Source organism: Bufo gargarizans, chromosome 8 (genome assembly GCF_014858855.1).
Source record: "Bufo gargarizans isolate SCDJY-AF-19 chromosome 8, ASM1485885v1, whole genome shotgun sequence".
NCBI lineage: Eukaryota > Metazoa > Chordata > Amphibia > Anura > Bufonidae > Bufo > Bufo gargarizans.
Window position 1 is genome coordinate 8,451,640 of NC_058087.1, and position 22,045 is coordinate 8,473,684.

At 43.3% G+C, this 22,045-nt stretch overlaps 1 protein-coding gene across 1 annotated transcript in view; it reads right to left on the reverse strand.

Moving 5' to 3' along the window:
- Positions 1-22,045, reverse strand: part of LRP1B (LDL receptor related protein 1B) — a 1,294,122-nt gene that overhangs the window by 103,135 nt on the left and 1,168,942 nt on the right. Inside the window, 3 exon segments of the mRNA XM_044303104.1 lie at positions 6,636-6,759; positions 7,013-7,155; positions 17,953-18,075. Of these exon segments, the coding sequence (XP_044159039.1) occupies positions 6,636-6,759; positions 7,013-7,155; positions 17,953-18,075 (390 nt within the window).

Genomic DNA, 22,045 nt, shown 5'->3' on the forward strand with positions numbered 1-22,045 from the left:
TAGTATTTAGGCGCTGGGTGACAGGTATGGGTTTAGTGACAGAATTAGACTTGGAAATACACAGTAGCGGGTGTGTGTGAAGTTATTCTGAATGACCCAATGTGCACCTTGAATATTATATACCCTTTTAGGGATAGATTTCAAATAGCTCTGATATAGCAGAAACCACTAAATTATGAAATTGCTAAATTGGGAATTGTACTTCAACCCAGAACAAAAAATGTGCTTTGACGGACACTAAATAACTTTCCCAGCTACAACAGGACAGCGGTAACGAGAGATTTAGCGGGATATAAATTTGAGGCCTAGTATTTAGGCGCTGGGTGACAGGTATGGGTTTAGTGACAGAATTAGACTTGGAAATACACAGTAGCGGGTGTGTGTGAAGTTATTCTGAATGACCCTATGTGCACCTTCAATATGATCTACCCTTTTAGGGATAGATTTCAAATAGCTCTGATATAGCAGAAACCACTAAATTATGAAATTGCTAAATTGGGAATTGTATTTCAACCCAGAAGAAAAAATGTGCTTTGACGGACACTAAATAACTTTCCCAGCTACAACAGGACAGCGGTAACGAGAGATTTAGCAGGATATAAATTTGAGGCCTAGTATTTAGGCGCTGGGTGACAGGTATGGGTTTAGTGACAGAATTAGACTTGAAAATACACAGTAGCGGGTGTGTGTGAAGTTATTCTGAATGACCCAATGTGCACCTTGAATATTATATACCCTTTTAGGGATAGATTTCAAATAGCTCTGATATAGCAGAAACCACTTAATTATGAAATTGCTAAATTGGGAATTGTACTTCAACCCAGAACAAAAAATGTGCTTTGACGGACACTAAATATCTTTCCAAGCAACAACAGTACAGCGGTAACGAGAGATTTAGCAGGATATAAATTTGAGGCCTAGTATTTAGGCGCTGGGTGACAGGTATGGGTTTAGTGACAGAATTAGACTTGGAAATACACAGTAGCGGGTGTGTGTGAAGTTATTCTGAATGACCCAATGTGCACCTTGAATATTATATACCCTTTTAGGGATAGATTTCAAATAGCTCTGATATAGCAGAAACCACTAAATTATGAAATTGCTAAATTGGGAATTGTACTTCAACCCAGAACAAAAAATGTGCTTTGACGGACACTAAATAACTTTCCCAGCTACAACAGGACAGCGGTAACGAGAGATTTAGCGGGATATAAATTTGAGGCCTAGTATTTAGGCGCTGGGTGACAGGTATGGGTTTAGTGACAGAATTAGACTTGGAAATACACAGTAGCGGGTGTGTGTGAAGTTATTCTGAATGACCCTATGTGCACCTTCAATATGATCTACCCTTTTAGGGATAGATTTCAAATAGCTCTGATATAGCAGAAACCACTAAATTATGAAATTGCTAAATTGGGAATTGTATTTCAACCCAGAACAAAAAATGTGCTTTGACGGACACTAAATAACTTTCCCAGCTACAACAGGACAGCGGTAACGAGAGATTTAGCAGGATATAAATTTGAGGCCTAGTATTTAGGCGCTGGGTGACAGGTATGGGTTTAGTGACAGAATTAGACTTGAAAATACACAGTAGCGGGTGTGTGTGAAGTTATTCTGAATGACCCAATGTGCACCTTGAATATTATATACCCTTTTAGGGATAGATTTCAAATAGCTCTGATATAGCAGAAACCACTAAATTATGAAATTGCTAAATTGGGAATTGTACTTCAACCCAGAACAAAAAATGTGCTTTGACGGACACTAAATAACTTTCCCAGCTACAACAGGACAGCGGTAACGAGAGATTTAGCAGGATATAAATTTGAGGCCTAGTATTTAGGCGCTGGGTGACAGGTATGGGTTTAGTGACAGAATTAGACTTGAAAATACACAGTAGCGGGTGTGTGTGAAGTTATTCTGAATGACCCAATGTGCACCTTGAATATTATATACCCTTTTAGGGATAGATTTCAAATAGCTCTGATATAGCAGAAACCACTAAATTATGAAATTGCTAAATTGGGAATTGTACTTCAACCCAGAACAAAAAATGTGCTTTGACGGACACTAAATAACTTTCCCAGCTACAACAGGACAGCGGTAACGAGAGATTTAGCGGGATATAAATTTGAGGCCTAGTATTTAGGCGCTGGGTGACCGGTATGGATTTAGTGACAGAATTAGACTGGGATATGGCCAAAAAATAACCACACTATTGCTGGTTAAATGCACTTGGTGACGGGCGCAGCTTGCCCCTGATGTAGTCTATGGCCAAAAAATGAACAGACTATTGCTGGTTAAATGCACTTGGTGTCACAGCTTGACCAACCACACTACTGAGGGTTAAATGCACTTGGTGACGGGCGCAGCTTGCCCCTGATGTAGTATATGGCCAAAAAATAAACAGACTATTGCTGGTTAAATGCACTTGGTGTGACAGCTTCACCCTGATGTAGGCTTTAGCCAGAAAACAACCACACCATTGAGGGTTAAATGCACTTGGTGACAGGCGCAGCTTGCCCCTGATTTTGTATATGGCCAAAAAATGAACAGACTATTGCTGGTTAAATGCACTTGGTGTGACAGCTTCACCCTGATGTAGGCTTTAGCCAAAAAACAACCACACCATTGAGGGTTAAATGCACTTGGTGACAGGCGCAGCTTGCCCCTGATTTTGTATATGGCCAAAAAATGAACAGACTATTGCTGGTTAAATGCACTTGGTGTGACAGCTTCACCCTGATGTAGGCTTTAGCCAAAAAACAACCACACCATTGAGGGTTAAATGCACTTGGTGACAGGCGCAGCTTGCCCCTGATTTTGTATATGGCCAAAAAATGAACAGACTATTGCTGGTTAAATGCACTTGGTGTGACAGCTTCACCCTGATGTAGGCTTTAGCCAAAAAACAACCACACCATTGAGGGTTAAATGCACTTGGTGACAGGCGCAGCTTGCCCCTGATTTTGTATATGGCCAAAAAATGAACAGACTATTGCTGGTTAAATGCACTTGGTGTGACAGCTTCACCCTGATGTAGGCTTTAGCCAAAAAACAACCACACCATTGAGGGTTAAATGCACTTGGTCGCAGCTTGTGCTGGCGCACCACAAGACACAAAATGGCCGCCGATCACCCCAGAAAAATGTGACTGACAAACGGTCTGGGCAGCCTAAAAACAGTGAGCAATTGAGGATCAGCAGCTCAATGATCCACAGCTGCAGATCGATCAGTTAATCAAGTCCTTTGGAGGAGTTAATCTGCCTAATCTCGCCCTACTGTCGCAGCCGCAACCTCTCCCTACGCTAATCAGAGCAGAGTGACGGGCGGCGCTATGTGACTCCAGCTTAAATAGAGGCTGGGTCACATGGTGCTCTGGCCAATCACAGCCATGCCAATAGTAGGCATGGCTGTGATGGCCTCTTGGGGCAAGTAGTATGACGCTTGTTGATTGGCTGCTTTGCAGCCTTTCAAAAAGCGCCAAGAAAGCGTCACAAAAGCGCCAAGAAAGCGACGAACACCGAACCCGAACCCGGACTTTTACGAAAATGTCCGGGTTCGGGTCCGTGTCACGGACACCCCAAAATTCGGTACGAACCCGAACTATACAGTTCGAGTTCGCTCATCCCTACCCTTGTGGCAACTGATTGGCTCCAAAGTCAGCTCCAATTGATGTTATCATTATTGTGCCAGTGCCACAGGTGATCATTGATTTGGAGCCTGGAATAAGGCTATATGGATAAAACTCATGGGATTCACCAGGACAAGTCAATGTGACAATGTAAGACCACAGATGATAGCTGTCATGTCCAAAACATAAGTGCCAGGTATGAAGACTGAGGAACTGGATGAACAGCAGATACAATTTTTTATTTTATTTTTGTAAGGGAAATAGAAGACGTTCAGCATGAGCATACTCTCAAGCATTGGACTTGAGTTCATTGGGTCCACTAAAGGAAATGATTCTAAGGTTCCATTCTTTATTTAGACAAACCATAGGTTATTCGTATTGAAAAGTAGACCTTAGCGGAAACTGATTGGCTTCAAAGTCAGCTCCAAATGGTGTTATCTTCTGCTGGACCCTAAGGTCTCATTATTGCACCAATGCCACAGGTCAGTTAGACCCTGGAATAAGGCTTCATAGATAACACTCAAGGGATTTACCAGTACAATTTTATGTAACAATGGAGGACCACAGATGATCGTTGTCCTGTCCAAAACACGGGGGTCAGGTATAAAGACTGAGGAACTGGATGAACAGCAGATAACTGTAACTAAAGGACACCTACTGTAGAAAGACCATCTGACCTGTGTTGTATTACAATTCCTTTGTCAGAAGGAAAGACGTACAGCCCAAGCCTACTGTTGAGTATTCTTGAAAATGTATGATAGATGCTGACCTAATATAATAATAGATCAATATATACAAAGTGGAAGATATGTTTTTATTAACAATTGATATTACACTAAATAAAATCTTCAGTATTTATCGACTGTGTCGTCTCAATCAATTTAATAATTTTTTTTTAAAGGTGATATGTATTCCCAAGTTAAAAGTTGGGGTTCCCTGACCATCACCCATGAACGTGTTATCAAACCTGCATAAACACCATTTAGTGTCCAGCATTTTCTATGTAATTGAATTTTTTAAAATTTTGCGTGTCCACTGATTAGCACAAGTATAATTCCTACATATGAACTGAAAAGCAATATATTTCTATTTAATTGAGATTGTCTGGGCATGGAATGAACTCCCTCTTTGCATTCAGCCTTTAATTGCATTATTCCACGTCTCACTAACTTCATGCCTGCTTAGCATGCATTTTAAATAGTTGGTTTAAATTACTATAAAAATGTATGGTGGAATTTAGAAAAAAAAATAAGGTAGATTGAGAGAATCAGGACATTTTTGAGTGGCAGTGGGGACTTGTGTTAGCTTAGAGGGTTCATATTTTCTGGACTTTTTTCATTCCTCCATTTTTGTTAGGAGGAATAGGCACCTGCTCCCTATAGGGCATGTTTCATGCCCTGAAATTTGGAACCTTGATGCCTTGTGGCAAAAATAAATTCAAATTTCAACCAGACATTTTACTTTTTTTTTTAAATAAGTAGACAAAAGCGCCATACAGACATATGCAATACAATGAAATATAGGGAACATAAACAGAAATAGCCACTCACATTGAAGCATGCTCCTTAGGGGTATTTAATGAGTCAAGTCACATATCCTGCCCACAATACAACATAAAAATACAATGCATATGTACCCTTTTTCCATGTTTTCGCCTTACAAATTCTCAAACAAAGACTAAAAAAGAATAAATTGACACACGTTGCCTAATCTTCATTTATGAGGCAGTTTTTTTGGGTCATAAGATGGAATTTGGGCTAGGACTTTCGGCCATCTGAATGAGGCATCATGTAAAGTATGGGTTCTATTTAAATCTGTGACTAACAATCTTACAATAAGGCTTCATGCACACGGCTATATCCATTTTTTGGTCCACAAATTGCGAAACCACAAAACACGGACACAGGCCGTGTGCATCCCACATTTTCCTCTTCCGCAGGTTTTGCATTATTTTACAAATGCCTATTCTTGTCCGCAAAACAGTCAAGAATAGGACATTTCAATTTTTATTTTACTTTTTGCAGGGCCGTGGAATGGACATATGGATGCAGTGCAACACACAATGTGCTGTCAGCATCCTTTGCAGTTCCATTGAAACAAATAGGTCCACATCCAATCTGCAAAAAATGTGGACTAAAAATACATGTGCATGCTGTCTAAAAGTGAATATTTATTGGGTTATCCCATTACTCCTATCCGCAAGATTGGGTATCCATATCTGATCGGCAGGGGTCTGATCATTGGTACCTTGCCAATCATAAGAATGCTGGTCCTGTGCTCTACCACTTGAAGTGAGCAGTGGTCATGCATGTGCATTCCCGCTCCATTTTAAGAGACTGCCGGAGATAGTGGTGGACCCATTGGTTGGATCCCGGCTAATAAGACACTTATGTCCTACCCTGTGGATATGGCATAAGTCTTTGTAATAGGAAAACCCCTTTTACTCCAGCTGAGGGGTACGTTGACACATGCTATATTCAGTTTTTTTTTTCTATAAGGGTATTTTCATAAGTGAAAGATTTGTTTTATAGGATTTGTGGTAGCAGAGATGAACAAATCGATTCTTAATTAGGTGGGCCTGAATGCAAATTTGTAGTGATTCAATTCAGGTGAATTTTGGAAAGAGAGAGACAAAAATATGAGTCCTAGGAGTCTACTGAGTATTATACACCAATTTTCAGGCCAATTGGAGAACGTTTGGTAGTCAAATTTCAATAATGACAATACAATGCAATTAATTCTGTCCAAATATAACACATAAAAATAAATTTTTTGCTAAAATAGTAAAACAAGTAAAATGAATACATTTTTTTTTTAAACTTTATGATCCCTTAAACATTTGTTTTACACTTTTTATAGTTTCTTGCCCACAGACATACTATCTTTCTAGCGCCCATACAGGCTGTGGTATAGTTCGAGCCAAGTGGCAACCCAGGTGATATTCCCAAGCCAACAAGGCTGCCCCATGGAAACTGTTTTCCCAAAGTTAAAAACACACCTGTTTTGCATCCTCTCTCATCACTGCCATCTCCGCAGTCATCGAACTGGTCACACTGCAGATCAGACGCCACACACTTCTTATTATTGCAGGTAAATTCATCCTTCTTGCAAGGTTTCACTTTCTGCTTTGTTCCTACCAACATTTTACATAAACAAAATAAATCACAATTAGCGTTACGCCCTCATTAAAATGCGTCCAGCGTGTAGAGCCACTGACCAAGAAGCAGAAAGGTTCCTCATGCGTTTCAAATATAATTGTTTCAGCACCTAATTTATAGCGTGCATAAACTTTCAATTAAGACTTCAATTAAGGTCAATTATGTTTTTTTTACTGAAGGTTCCTCTCAAATTACATTAATTTAGTCCCTGAGCCACATAGGGTAAATTCCACGTACCACAGTGAGCCTCATCGGAGTTATCTCCGCACTCATCCAGTTCATTACAAATCTGTTCCGTCCTTAGGCACACGCGGTTATTATGACATCGGAAAGGTCTTGTCGATGGGCATGGAAATTTGACTTAGAAACAAAAATATAACATAGACAAGGTCAATAATAGAAAACATTCAACATAATATTAGAACATTATTCACATTAAAAAGGTTGGGCACCTTTTGTGTGTGTGGGGGGGGATTTTGGATTTTGGTAATCCCACCTCCTGGCCAGACCTGCAAAAGGGAAGCATACTTACCTGCTCCCTTGTGCTGGCTCCATCATTCCCTGCTCTACGCTGCCTCAGTCGGGTCCCCCGCTGTCAACATCCGCTCTGACACAACTGTGTCCATCCAGCTCCCCTTGTATGAGGTCATTTGGTCACATGATGCAAGGAGGGGGTCACAGGATTAGCTGCAGCAGTGTCAAAGTAGATGTTGACAGCAGGGTCCCAAGAAAGGCAGCTGAGGATGAGGAGCGAAGGAGCTGGGACCCAGTGAGGGGAGCAGATAAGTATGCTTCCCTTTTGCAGGCATAGTGAGGAGGGGAGTTTGCCCAAAAAACGCAAAAGGCAGCCAACCCCTTTACAGTGGTTGTTTAAAACATAAACTTATCCCCTATCCAAAGAATAGAGGATAAATATTGTATTCATTTGGCTCTAACCACTAAGAGACACACCTATCTTTAGAATAGAGGTCCCAATTCCTGAAAATGAAGAGAGTGGCTGTCGAGCATATGCACTAATTAAAGAAGAGATACTCCAGAATTTTATGAGGAAAGTGAGTAGAGTTGAGCGAACACCTGGATGTTCGGGTTCGAGAAGTTCGGCCGAACATCCCGGAAATGTTCGGGTTCGGGATCCGAACCCGATCCGAACTTCGTCCCGAACCCGAACCCCATTGAAGTCAATGGGGACCCGAACTTTTCGGCACTAAAACGGCTGTAAAACAGCCCAGGAAAGGGCTAGAGGGCTGCAAAAGGCAGCAACATGTAGGTAAATCCCCTGCAAACAAATGTGGATAGGGAAATTAATTAAAATAAAAATTAAATAAATAAAAATTAACCAAAATCAATTGGAGAGAGGTTCCATAGCAGAGAATCTGGCTTCCCGTCACCCACCACTGGAACAGTCCATTCTCAGATATTTAGGCCCCGGCACCCAGGCAGAGGAGAGAGGTCCCGTAACAGACAATCTGGCTTCATGTCAGCAGAGAATCAGTCTTCATGTCATAGCAGAGAATCAGGCTTCACGTCACCCACCACTGTAATAGTCCATTTTCATAAATTTAGGCCCAGCACCCAGGCAGAGGAGAGAGGTCCCGTAACAGACAATCTGGCTTCATGTCAGCAGAGAATCAGTCTTCATATCATAGCAGAGAATCTGGCTTCCCGTTACCCACCACTGGAACAGTCCATTCTCAGATATTTAGGCCCCGGCACCCAGGCAGAGGAGAGAGGTCCCGTAACAGACAATCTGGCTTCATGTCAGCAGAGAATCAGTCTTCATATCATAGCAGAGAATCAGGCTTCACGTCAGCCACCACTGCAACAGTCCATTGTCATAAATTCAGGCCCAGCACCCAGGCAGAGGAGAGAGGTCCCGTAACAGACAATCTGGCTTCATGTCAGCAGAGAATCAGTCTGCATGTCATAGCAGAGAATGAGGCTTCACGTCACCCACCACTGCAACAGTCCATTTTCATAAATTTAGGCCCAGCACCCAGGCAGAGGAGAGAGGTCCCGTAACAGAGGATCTGGCTTCATGTCACCAGAGAATCAGTCTGCATGTCATAGCAGAGAATCAGGCTTCACGTCACCCACCACTGCAACAGTCCATTTTCATAAATTTAGGCCCAGCACCCAGGCAGAGGAGAGAGGTCCCGTAACAGAGGATCTGGCTTCATGTCACCAGAGAATCAGTCTGCATGTCATAGCAGAGAATGAGGCTTCACGTCAGCCACCACTGCAACAATCCATTGGCATATATTTAGGCCTAGCACACAGGCAGAGGAGAGGTTCATTCAACTTTGGGTAGCCTTGCAATATAATGGTAAAATGAAAATAAAAATAGGATTGAATGAGGAAGTGCCCTGGAGTCCAATAATATATGGTTATGGGGAGGTAGTTAATGTCTAATCTGGACAAGGGACGGACAGGTCCTGTGGGATCCATGCCTGGTTCATTTTTATGAACGTCAGCTTGTCCACATTGGCTGTAGACAGGCGGCTGCGTTTGTCTGTAATGACGCCCCCTGCCGTGCTGAATACACGTTCAGACAAAACGCTGGCTGCCGGGCAGGCCAGCACCTCCAAGGCATAAAAGGCTAGCTCTGGCCACGTGGACAATTTAGAGACCCAGAAGTTGAATGGGGCCGAACCATCAGTCAGTACGTGGAGGGGTGTGCACACGTACTGTTCCACCATGTTAGTGAAATGTTGCCTCCTGCTAACACGTTGCGTATCAGGTGGTGGTGCAGTTAGCTGTGGCGTGTTGACAAAAGTTTTCCACATCTCTGCCATGCTAACCCTGCCCTCAGAGGAGCTGGCCGTGACACAGCTGCCTTGGCGACCTCTTGCTCCTCCTCTGCCTTGGCCTTGGGCTTCCACTTGTTCCCCTGTGACATTTGGGAATGCTCTCAGTAGCGCGTCTACCAACGTGCGCTTGTACTCGCGCATCTTCCTATCACGCTCCAGTGCAGGAAGTAAGGTGGGCACATTGTCTTTGTAGCGTGGATCCAGCAGGGTGGCAACCCAGTAGTCCGCACAGGTTAAAATGTGGGCAACTCTGCTGTCGTTGCGCAGGCACTGCAGCATGTAGTCGCTCATGTGTGCCAGGCTGCCCAGGGGTAAGGACAAGCTGTCCTCTGTGGGAGGCGTATCGTCATCGTCCTGCCTTTCCCCCCAGCCACGCACCAGTGATGGACCCGAGCTGCGTTGGGTGCCACCCCGCTGTGACCATGCTTCATCCTCATCCTCCTCCACCTCCTCCTCATCCTCGTCCTCCTCGTCCTCCAGTAGTGGGCCCTGGCTGGCCACATTTGTACCTGGCCTCTGCTGTTGCCAAAAACCTCCCTCTGAGTCACTTCGAAGAGACTGGCCTGAAAGTGCTAAAAATGACCCCTCTTCCTCCTCCTCCTCCTCCTCCTCCTGGGCCACCTCCTCTTCCATCATCGCCCTAAGTGTTTTCTCAAGGAGACATAGAAGTGGTATTGTAACGCTGATAACGGTGTCATCGCCACTGGCCATGTTGGTGGAGTACTCGAAACAGCGCAACAGGGCACACAGGTCTCGCATGGAGGCCCAGTCATTGGTGGTGAAGTGGTGCTGTTCTGTAGTGCGACTGACCCGTGCGTGCTGCAGCTGAAACTCCACTATGGCCTGCTGCTGCTCGCACAGTCTGTCCAGCATGTGCAAGGTGGAGTTCCACCTGGTGGGCACGTCGCATATGAGGCGGTGAGCGGGAAGGCCGAAGTTACGCTGTAGCGCAGACAGGCGAGCAGCGGCAGGATGTGAACGCCGGAAGCGCGAACAGACGGCCCGCACTTTATGCAGCAGCTCTGACATGTCGGGGTAGTTGTGAATGAACTTCTGCACCACCAAATTCAGCACATGCGCCAAGCAAGGGATGTGCGTCAAATTGGCTAGTCCCAGAGCTGCAACGAGATTTCGCCCATTATCACACACCACCAGGCCGGGCTTGAGGCTCACCGGCAGCAACCACTCGTCGGTCTGTTGTTCAATACCCCGCCACAACTCCTGTGCGGTGTGGGGCCTGTCCCCCAAACATATGAGTTTCAGAATGGCCTGCTGACGTTTACCCCGGGCTGTGCTGAAGTTGGTGGTGAAGGTGTGTGGCTGACTGGATGAGCAGGTGGAAGAAGAGGAGGAGGAAGCCGAGAAGGAGGAGGTGGCAACAGGAGGCAAAGAATGTTGCCCTGCGATCCTTGGCGGCGGAAGGACGTGCGCCAAACAGCTCTCCGCCTGGGGCCCAGCTGCCACTACATTTACCCAGTGTGCAGTTAGGGAGATATAGCGTCCCTGGCCGTGCTTACTGGTCCACGTATCTGTGGTTAGGTGGACCTTGCTACAGATGGCGTTGCGCAGTGCACACTTGATTTTATCGGATACTTGGTTGTGCAGGGAAGGCACGGCTCTCTTGGAGAAGTAGTGCCGGCTGGGAACAACATACTGTGGGACAGCAAGCGACATGAGCTGTTTGAAGCTGTCTGTGTCCACCAGCCTAAATGACAGCATTTCATAGGCCAGTAGTTTAGAAATGCTGGCATTCAGGGCCAGGGATCGAGGGTGGCTAGGTGGGAATTTACGCTTTCTATCAAATGTTTGTGAGATGGAGAGCTGAACGCTGGCGTGTGACATGGTTGAGACGCTTGGTGACGGAGGTGGTGGTGGTGGTGTTGGTGGTACATCCCCTGTTTGCTGGGCGGCAGGTGCCAACGTTCCTCCAGAGGCGGAGGAAGAGGCCGAGGCGGCAGCAGCAGAATAGGCCGAGGCGGCAGCAGCAGAAGAGGTAGCAGGGGGAGCCTGAGTGACTTCCTTGGTTTTAAGGTGTTTACTCCACTGCAGTTCATGCTTTGCATGCAGGTGCCTGGTCATGCAGGTTGTGCTCAGGTTCAGAACGTTAATGCCTCGCTTCAGGCTCTGATGGCACAGCGTGCAAACCACTCGGGTCTTGTCGTCAGCACATTGTTTGAAGAAGTGCCATGCCAGGGAACTCCTTGAAGCTGCCTTTGGGGTGCTCGGTCCCAGATGGCGGCGGTCAGTAGCAGGCGGAGTCTCTTGGCGGCGGGTGTTCTGCTTTTGCCCACTGCTCCCTCTTTTGCTACGCTGTTGGCTCGGTCTCACCACTGCCTCTTCCTCCGAACTGTGAAAGTCAGTGGCACGACCTTCATTCCATGTGGGGTCTAGGACCTCATCGTCCCCTGCATCGTCTTCCACCCAGTCTTGATCCCTGACCTCCTGTTCAGTCTGCACACTGCAGAAAGACGCAGCAGTTGGCACCTGTGTTTCGTCATCATCAGAGACATGCTGAGGTGGTATTCCCATGTCCTCATCATCAGGAAACATAAGTGGTTGTGCGTCAGTGCATTCTATGTCTTTCACCGCTGGGGAAGGGCTAGGTGGATGCCCTTGGGAAACCCTGCCAGCGGAGTCTTCAAACAGCATAAGAGACTGCTGCATAACTTGAGGCTGAGACAGTTTCCCTGGTATGCATGGGGGTGATGTGACAGACTGATGGGGTTGGTTTTCAGGCGCCATCTGTGCGCTTTCTGCAGAAGACTGGGTGGGAGATAATGTGAACGTGCTGGATCCACTGTCGGCCACCCAATTGACTAATGCCTGTACCTGCTCAGGCCTTACCATCCTTAGAACGGCATTGGGCCCCACCATATATCGCTGTAAATTCTGGCGGCTACTGGGACCTGAGGTAGTTGGTACACTAGGACGTGTGGATGTGGCAGAACGGCCACGTCCTCTCCCAGCACCAGAGGGTCCACTAACACCACCACGACCATGTCCACGTCCGCGTCCCTTACTAGATGTTTTTCTCATTGTTATGGTTCACCACAACAACAAATATATTATTTGGCCCAATGTATTGTATTCAAATTCAGCGGGATATAAATTTGAGGCCTAGTATTTAGGCGCTGGGTGACCGGTATGGATTTAGTGACAGAATTAGACTTGGAAATGCACAGAAGCGTGTGTGTGAAGTTATTCTGAATGACCCAATGTGCACCTTGAATATTATATACCCTTTTTGGGATAGATTTCAAATAGCTCTGATATAGCAGGAACCACTAAATTATGAAATTGCTAAATTGGGAATTGTACTTCAACCCAGAACAAAAAATGTGCTTTGACGGGCACTAAATAACTTTCCCAGCTACAACAGGACAGCGGTAACGAGAGATTTAGAGGGATTTAAATTTGAGGCCTAGTATTTAGGCGCTGGGTCACCGGTATGGATTTAGTGACAGAATTAGACTTGGAAATGCACAGAAGCGTGTGTGTGAAGTTATTCTGAATGACCCTATGTGCACCTTCAATATTATATACCCTTTTAGGGATAGATTTCAAATAGCTCTGATATAGCAGAAACCACTAAATTATGAAATTGCTAAATTGGGAATTGTACTTCAACCCAGAACAAAAAATGTGCTTTGACGGACACTAAATATCTTGCCCAGCAACAACAGTACAGCGGTGGGTAACGAGAGATTTAGAGGGATTTAAATTTGAGGCCTAGTATTTAGGCGCTGGGTGACCGGTATGGATTTAGTGACAGAATTAGACTTGGAAATGCACAGAAGCGTGTGTGTGAAGTTATTCTGAATGACCCAATGTGCACCTTGAATATTATATACCCTTTTTGGGATAGATTTCAAATAGCTCTGATATAGCAGGAACCACTAAATTATGAAATTGCTAAATTGGGAATTGTACTTCAACCCAGAACAAAAAATGTGCTTTGACGGGCACTAAATAACTTTCCCAGCTACAACAGGACAGCGGTAACGAGAGATTTAGAGGGATTTAAATTTGAGGCCTAGTATTTAGGCGCTGGGTCACCGGTATGGATTTAGTGACAGAATTAGACTTGGAAATGCACAGAAGCGTGTGTGTGAAGTTATTCTGAATGACCCTATGTGCACCTTCAATATTATATACCCTTTTAGGGATAGATTTCAAATAGCTCTGATATAGCAGAAACCACTAAATTATGAAATTGCTAAATTGGGAATTGTACTTCAACCCAGAACAAAAAATGTGCTTTGACGGACACTAAATATCTTGCCCAGCAACAACAGTACAGCGGTGGGTAACGAGAGATTTAGAGGGATTTAAATTTGAGGCCTAGTATTTAGGCGCTGGGTCACCGGTATGGATTTAGTGACAGAATTAGACTTGGAAATGCACAGAAGCGTGTGTGTGAAGTTATTCTGAATGACCCAATGTGCACCTTCAATATTATATACCCTTTTAGGGATAGATTTCAAATAGCTCTGATATAGCAGAAACCACTAAATTATGAAATTGCTAAATTGGGAATTGTACTTCAACCCAGAACAAAAAATGTGCTTTGACGGACACTAAATATCTTGCCCAGCAACAACAGTAAAAGCGGTAACGAGAGATTTAGAGGGATTTAAATTTGAGGCCTAGTATTTAGGCGCTGGGTGACAGGTATGGGTTTAGTGACAGAATTAGACTTGGAAATACACAGTAGCGGGTGTGTGTGAAGTTATTCTGAATGACCCAATGTGCACCTTCAATATTATATACCCTTTTTGGGATAGATTTCAAATAGCTCTGATATAGCAGGAACCACTAAATTATGAAATTGCTAAATTGGGAATTGTACTTCAACCCAGAACAAAAAATGTGCTTTGACGGACACTAAATATCTTGCCCAGCAACAACAGTACAGCGGTAACGAGAGATTTAGCGGGATATAAATTTGAGGCCTAGTATTTAGGCGCTGGGTCACCGGTATGGATTTAGTGACAGAATTAGACTTGGAAATGCACAGAAGCGTGTGTGTGAAGTTATTCTGAATGACCCTATGTGCACCTTCAATATTATATACCCTTTTAGGGATAGATTTCAAATAGCTCTGATATAGCAGAAACCACTAAATTATGAAATTGCTAAATTGGGAATTGTACTTCAACCCAGAACAAAAAATGTGCTTTGACGGACACTAAATATCTTGCCCAGCAACAACAGTACAGCGGTGGGTAACGAGAGATTTAGAGGGATTTAAATTTGAGGCCTAGTATTTAGGCGCTGGGTCACCGGTATGGATTTAGTGACAGAATTAGACTTGGAAATGCACAGAAGCGTGTGTGTGAAGTTATTCTGAATGACCCTATGTGCACCTTCAATATTATATACCCTTTTAGGGATAGATTTCAAATAGCTCTGATATAGCAGAAACCACTAAATTATGAAATTGCTAAATTGGGAATTGTACTTCAACCCAGAACAAAAAATGTGCTTTGACGGACACTAAATATCTTGCCCAGCAACAACAGTACAGCGGTGGGTAACGAGAGATTTAGAGGGATTTAAATTTGAGGCCTAGTATTTAGGCGCTGGGTCACCGGTATGGATTTAGTGACAGAATTAGACTTGGAAATGCACAGAAGCGTGTGTGTGAAGTTATTCTGAATGACCCAATGTGCACCTTCAATATTATATACCCTTTTAGGGATAGATTTCAAATAGCTCTGATATAGCAGAAACCACTAAATTATGAAATTGCTAAATTGGGAATTGTACTTCAACCCAGAACAAAAAATGTGCTTTGACGGACACTAAATATCTTGCCCAGCAACAACAGTACAGCGGTAACGAGAGATTTAGAGGGATTTAAATTTGAGGCCTAGTATTTAGGCGCTGGGTGACAGGTATGGGTTTAGTGACAGAATTAGACTTGGAAATACACAGTAGCGGGTGTGTGTGAAGTTATTCTGAATGACCCAATGTGCACCTTCAATATTATATACCCTTTTAGGGATAGATTCCAAATAGCTCTGATATAGCAGGAACCACTAAATTATGAAATTGCTAAATTGGGAATTGTACTTCAACCCAGAACAAAAAATGTGCTTTGACGGACACTAAATATCTTGCCCAGCAACAACAGTACAGCGGTGGGTAACGAGAGATTTAGAGGGATTTAAATTTGAGGCCTAGTATTTAGGCGCTTGGTGACAGGTATGGGTTTAGTGACAGAATTAGACTTGGAAATACACAGTAGCGGGTGTGTGTGAAGTTATTCTGAATGACCCAATGTGCACCTTCAATATTATATACCCTTTTTGGGATAGATTTCAAATAGCTCTGATATAGCAGGAACCACTAAATTATGAAATTGCTAAATTGGGAATTGTATTTCAACCCAGAACAAGAAATGTGCTTGAACGGACACTAAATAACTCGCCCAGCTACAGCACTAGGGACAGATTTAGCTGGATATAAATTTGAGGCCTAGTATTTAGGCGCTGGGTGACCGGTATGGATTTAGTGACAGAATTAGACTGGGATATGGCCAAAAAATAAACAGACTATTGCTGGTTAAATGCACTTGGTGTGACAGCTTCACCCTGATGTAGGCTTTAGCCAAAAAACAACCACACCATTGAGGGTTAAATGCACTTGGTGACAGGCGCAGCTTGCCCCTGATTTTGTATATGGCCAAAAAATGAACAGACTATTGCTGGTTAAATGCACTTGGTGTGACAGCTTCACCCTGATGTAGGCTTTAGCCAAAAAACAACCACACCATTGAGGGTTAAATGCACTTGGTGACAGGCGCAGCTTGCCCCTGATTTTGTATATGGCCAAAAAATGAACAGACTATTGCTGGTTAAATGCACTTGGTGTGACAGCTTCACCCTGATGTAGGCTTTAGCCAAAAAACAACCACACCATTGAGGGTTAAATGCACTTGGTGACAGGCGCAGCTTGCCCCTGATTTTGTATATGGCCAAAAAATGAACAGACTATTGCTGGTTAAATGCACTTGGTGTGACAGCTTCACCCTGATGTAGGCTTTAGCCAAAAAACAACCACACCATTGAGGGTTAAATGCACTTGGTCGCAGCTTGTGCTGGCGCACCACAAGACACAAAATGGCCGCCGATCACCCCAGAAAAATGAGACTGACAAACGGTCTGTGCAGCCTAAAAACAGTGAGCAATTGAGGATCAGCAGCTCAATGATCCACAGCTGCAGATCGATCAGTTAATCAAGTCCTTTGGAGGAGTTAATCTGCCTAATCTCGCCCTACTGTCGCAGCCGCAACCTCTCCCTACGCTAATCAGAGCAGAGTGACGGGCGGCGCTATGTGACTCCAGCTTAAATAGAGGCTGGGTCACATGGTGCTCTGGCCAATCACAGCCATGCCAATAGTAGGCATGGCTGTGATGGCCTCTTGGGGCAAGTAGTATGACGCTTGTTGATTGGCTGCTTTGCAGCCTTTCAAAAAGCGCCAAGAAAGCGTCACAAAAGCGCCAAGAAAGCGACGAACACCGAACCCGAACCCGGACTTTTACGAAAATGTCCGGGTTCGGGTCCGTGTCACGGACACCCCAAAATTCGGTACGAACCCGAACTATACAGTTCGAGTTCGCTCATCCCTAAAAGTGAGTAATTACTAAAAGAGACATGTCAGGAGAGCTTTCTATAGATTGCTGATGGAGGTCAATCTTTTCAAATAAGAATTGTCAGGTGGCCAGAAGAGGTGGTCACATATGCTTGGCTCTCTACATTCCCTAAAATAGCACTTTTGAAAATAGCTAAGTCAGGTATTTAAGCATGACCCAAAATTTCAAGTATGCTACCTTAAAGGCGGATGTTAACAATGACCCATAATTGTGGATATTTGCAGAGGTTCCCTTGGCAAGGTATAAAGTTAGTGTACAGGATTATCGGACAACTGAATTCAGATTATGCAGCACATTGGTGGAGTGGATGATTTCAGTTAGTCAAAATTTCTGTAATTTTTTTCTTTAATAGCAGTGTAGAGGTGGACACTTGGATGCCCATCTTGCCACTTGGCTCAAGTTTTTACAGGCCAAATTGACCAGACATTGGCAGATCATTCCCATGAGGACAATGACCAGTATTAATACCGACTTGAAAATGTCACCTGATAAAATCTCATCCAATGATGAAAGCTGAAGAAACCTTTCTTGCACAATGTGCTAGAACGTTCCTCTGATAAATACTCCAATAGTCCATATGCCCATATACCGCAAGCCAGACTGGGCACACTAACGAAGCAGAAGCAATAAAATACATTATGTTATATGTTGGCTTAGTAAACATTGGTTGTTTAGGAATATAAATATCATACCACACATTTCAGGCACTTCATCAGAGTTATCTCCACAGTCATCTTCTCCATCGCAGAGCCATAGACGCAGCTTACATAGGGTGTTATTGCACAGGAACTCATCCGCTCGGCATATATTTTCCCCTTAAAGAGAAATGCCATTTGTTAATTCCAGAATAAATACCAAGTAATGAGACACAACTACACACTCTGGTCAACATACTGCATAAGGTTTCTTCCAGAGATGAGTTAATCGATTCTTTAGAATTAAAATTAGATGTGATTCCTTAGAATCAGAATTTCATGAGAAAAAAAAATTGAAAAATTTTAATTCGAAAAATGAAACACATATTGGATTTCATGGTTGATTTAGACCAAAGTCAAATTTAAAGAAATTTGCTCATTTCTATTTCCTTATTAGAAATCAGCTCAATTCCTTTTATTGTACATAAATACATCAATACATTCATGGTTGTGTGTAGCTGTTGCTGCTATGGAGTCCACAGACAAATGGTAAGCCATCATAGAAGGAGGCAACTTCAATCACTACAGGTCTGAATACCCTAAACCCGATTGCCACAGGAAGTGCAATATGGCCACTTTTCTCTACTTCTAGATCGACAGGCGAGATGATAAGCCAGGATCAAGCAGGAGATGGAGGGGCTGGAAGAGGAAGCAGGAGGAGCAAGGATGCAAAAATGGGGCTTGGGCCAGCCCTCAATGCACTTAACTGCTCATTTGCATAGAATGAAGCCAGAAAGAAGCAATGAATTACCAAGTAAAAGGTATGAATAAATTCAGCTGAGCTAGCCCTACAAGGCATTGTGCCTGTTTTCTAGTGACTCCCTTTAAAGGTGCTATCTGGAACTTTTCAGTTATTAGTTGCTTCTTGTTTTGTAATTTTCACTAGTTTCACTAGTTATTTATACCTGCATGTCATAGTGGAAAATTATTGATGCATAAGTTAAAGACTTTATCCCAAAGTGTATAGACATTTAAAAGTCCAAGGACTGTCTATGACCAACTTTATTCTTTGTAAAGTAGGCCATACACCTTTCAATAGCTTTTGGCAAATGTTAATTTGGCTAAAGGTTATATTACTCCTATCCCATCATACACATTTGTTCTTGGTTTGCCCAAGTGTGCCTATGTTCTCAACGGTGAAGGGGAGTAAGCCACTCTTAGACAACTCTGACAGCAGTGTATCTCACATGAGAACCAATAGTTGCTTATCCTGGATATTTAACACACCCAATACTTTTTTCAAACCTCCAACATTTGCTGAATTAACATTGTCCAAACATCTAATACATATTGGATTGTTGGAAAGGCACTTGAAATTGATTAGGATCAGAACCTGACGATCCGAAACGCGTAGATGTACATGTTGGATTTTATTCTGCACCCATGAAATAAAGATCATCTTGTTTACTACTGCCATCTTGGAAGCTGGATTACTTTCTTCTGTTACTTGAAATTGATTGGTTCAACTAACCTTAGTGGGTCCACACGAAGATGTGTCCAATACTATAACTGGCATAAAAAGTCACAAAATCTGTCACACATTGTTGCAAAATGTGCAACTTTTTAGCTTTCCCCAACACCCTTACCACTTTTACAAAAAGTGAGCTGAATGTGGGTGGGAGAAGACAGGCCAAGGGTGAGTCATCAGAGGCCCAACAGAAAACTGGTGCAAACCAAAAATGCACTTCAGCTCTTGGCTGGAGGGGATTTCAGTTCAAATTTATGAGGACAAAAAAAATGGGTGCAAAGGTTGATATGGCCTCTAAATTAGAACTGTGCACATGAGTGAACTTGTATCTACTTAATATCTATATAGATGTTCTATAGTATGAAGCAATTATAGTGAAGCTGTACTAGGAGCAACTGAATGATACACCACCCTGCAGATGAATTTGCTCCATAAGCATATCTTTGCTGCAATCCAGTGTACTTGTCAGCCCAAGGAGCAAGAACATGGCTTATGTTCATTACATTTATGGCAATTACTGGTGTTGAGTTTTGGTCAGCCTAAATAATGTAGAGTAAGCAGGATTTCATTTTACATATTGCAACTGTTGGTGTTGCTTATAAGACTTCTGGCTATAGAAGAAGAGTGCTAATTTCTGCCATGTGTGGCACTACCCTTAGCGGGTACCTTGAAATTAGACTAAAGGATCCCTTTTCTGGTGATAAGTTGTCTGAAGAACTACAAAGCAATGCCTTGTCTGAAGAAAGACACATGTCCATGAGCTCATTATCATAGATCTAGCTCTAGAAACCCCAGGTGATCAGCTTATAGGACCATTACACTCAGTCACCCAACCGTTCAAATGTATGGCTGGCTATGTAATACACTCTTTCTTAGCAACTCTCTGCTCTGGGCAGAAGTCTAAGTTGAAGGTCCTGGGACCTGATGTAAAGGCTGTTACAGGTTCCTCCCTGACCATTTTCCACACTTGATACTGGTGTCTTCCTGGGCAGCAGAGGAACCATTGGAACCCCCTAAGCACCAGGGTCCATGTGAGATGGCTGCTGTACATCTGCACCCCATGGCTAACCGACTAACAAAGGAGGTCCTTAACAGAAGACTCACGTCTATCATGTCCATATGCTCTAATAACCCCCTTTAATCCACTGATAAAAATTCCTGACAAACTCAGTTAGTAACTTTTGATGTATTCAGTTGGCACTTTTTATCTAAGATACTTTCTGAGGCAAAATCACTTACATTTGAACAATGGCCATCTCAGAATATAAGAGCAGTCATTACTGCTAAAACAACTTTATTTTGTATGAAAACCTGAGATCATTAAATGTCGGGCAAGCACAGCTGTTCAGCTGCATTGTGGAATTCATTCGGCTGCCCCGACGGCTATATTTACAATGAATGGCAGTTGTGTCGTTCGGTATAATGAAAAACTGTGGGATGATTTTCATTCTTGTGAAATTTACGGTGAATGGATTTAGAAATATTATTTATTCAGCATAGCCTATGTGATGTTGTTTATTGAAGTAAAATCTCTTGAGTTTTTATATACCTTCTTTTTTTAGTCATTTGGCTTTTAATGTTAGATCAATGTACTCTTTTGTTTTGTGAAACCATAGGCCGCGGCACTTTGAGCCTTAAGTTATTCTTTTCACAAGGGCTCGGGAGCAATTGAGTATATTTTCGACACCGTCGGTGGCAGCCAACAAGTGTTATTTTATTGCAGCTGGCAAAGACGTATAGAGGTGAAGGTTTTTCTTTTTCCATAATATTCCATTTTGTTTGCTTTGTTAGAGTGTATGAAACGGAAATGGGGAACCGACAATGGTGTATAGAACACCAAGAACTCTTACTATACAGAATAATGCTGCAGCGAACTCAATGGCTCACCCTGACTGGTGTCAAGTCAACAATATAGTTGGAGTGAGTTATAGCAAATTTATTAAATGACACATGACACTTAATAAATTTGGCTCACCTGGAGGTGTCTAATAGTCAGCAAAATAAATGTATGACTGTTATGAACCATGATTATGTGATTGCTGGGGATGGGTAACTGCCCTAGCTGTTATGTCGGGAACTTACACCAGCTGCAGAACCAGATCAGCTATTAAATGAGGCTCAACAGCTTTGTTACAATACTATAAACACTATCACTTGTCCACACTGCAATTTCTAGCTTCATATATTTTAGTTTCTTATTGTGGTAGTAACTGTTAACCCATTCATAACTACAAGTCAGGACTTTAAAGATGGTACCCAGTCAGGAGCTGAGTGGTAATCATATTGTATACAGCAGACACCGGGAGGCATTGTTCATGATTGGCGATAACACCAATCACAGACATTTAACTGCTCAGATGCCATGGTCAATCGCAACCACGACATCTGAGCAGTCTTTTCCCAGGAGAACTGCACCCTCAGGGCCCGAAATGCTCCCCACGCTGAGATCAAGGGCTTAAGTTGCTATGACAGCCATAGGGTAAGCTAGGCGGAGGTACTAAAGCCTGCCCATAAGTGCTGGTGACATCATAAGGTGTCTCTGCCAAGCAGTGTGAAAATATAAACAAACAAGCCATTGCGCAATCGAGTGCAAGGCAAGGGATCGTGGCCGGAGTGATGAAA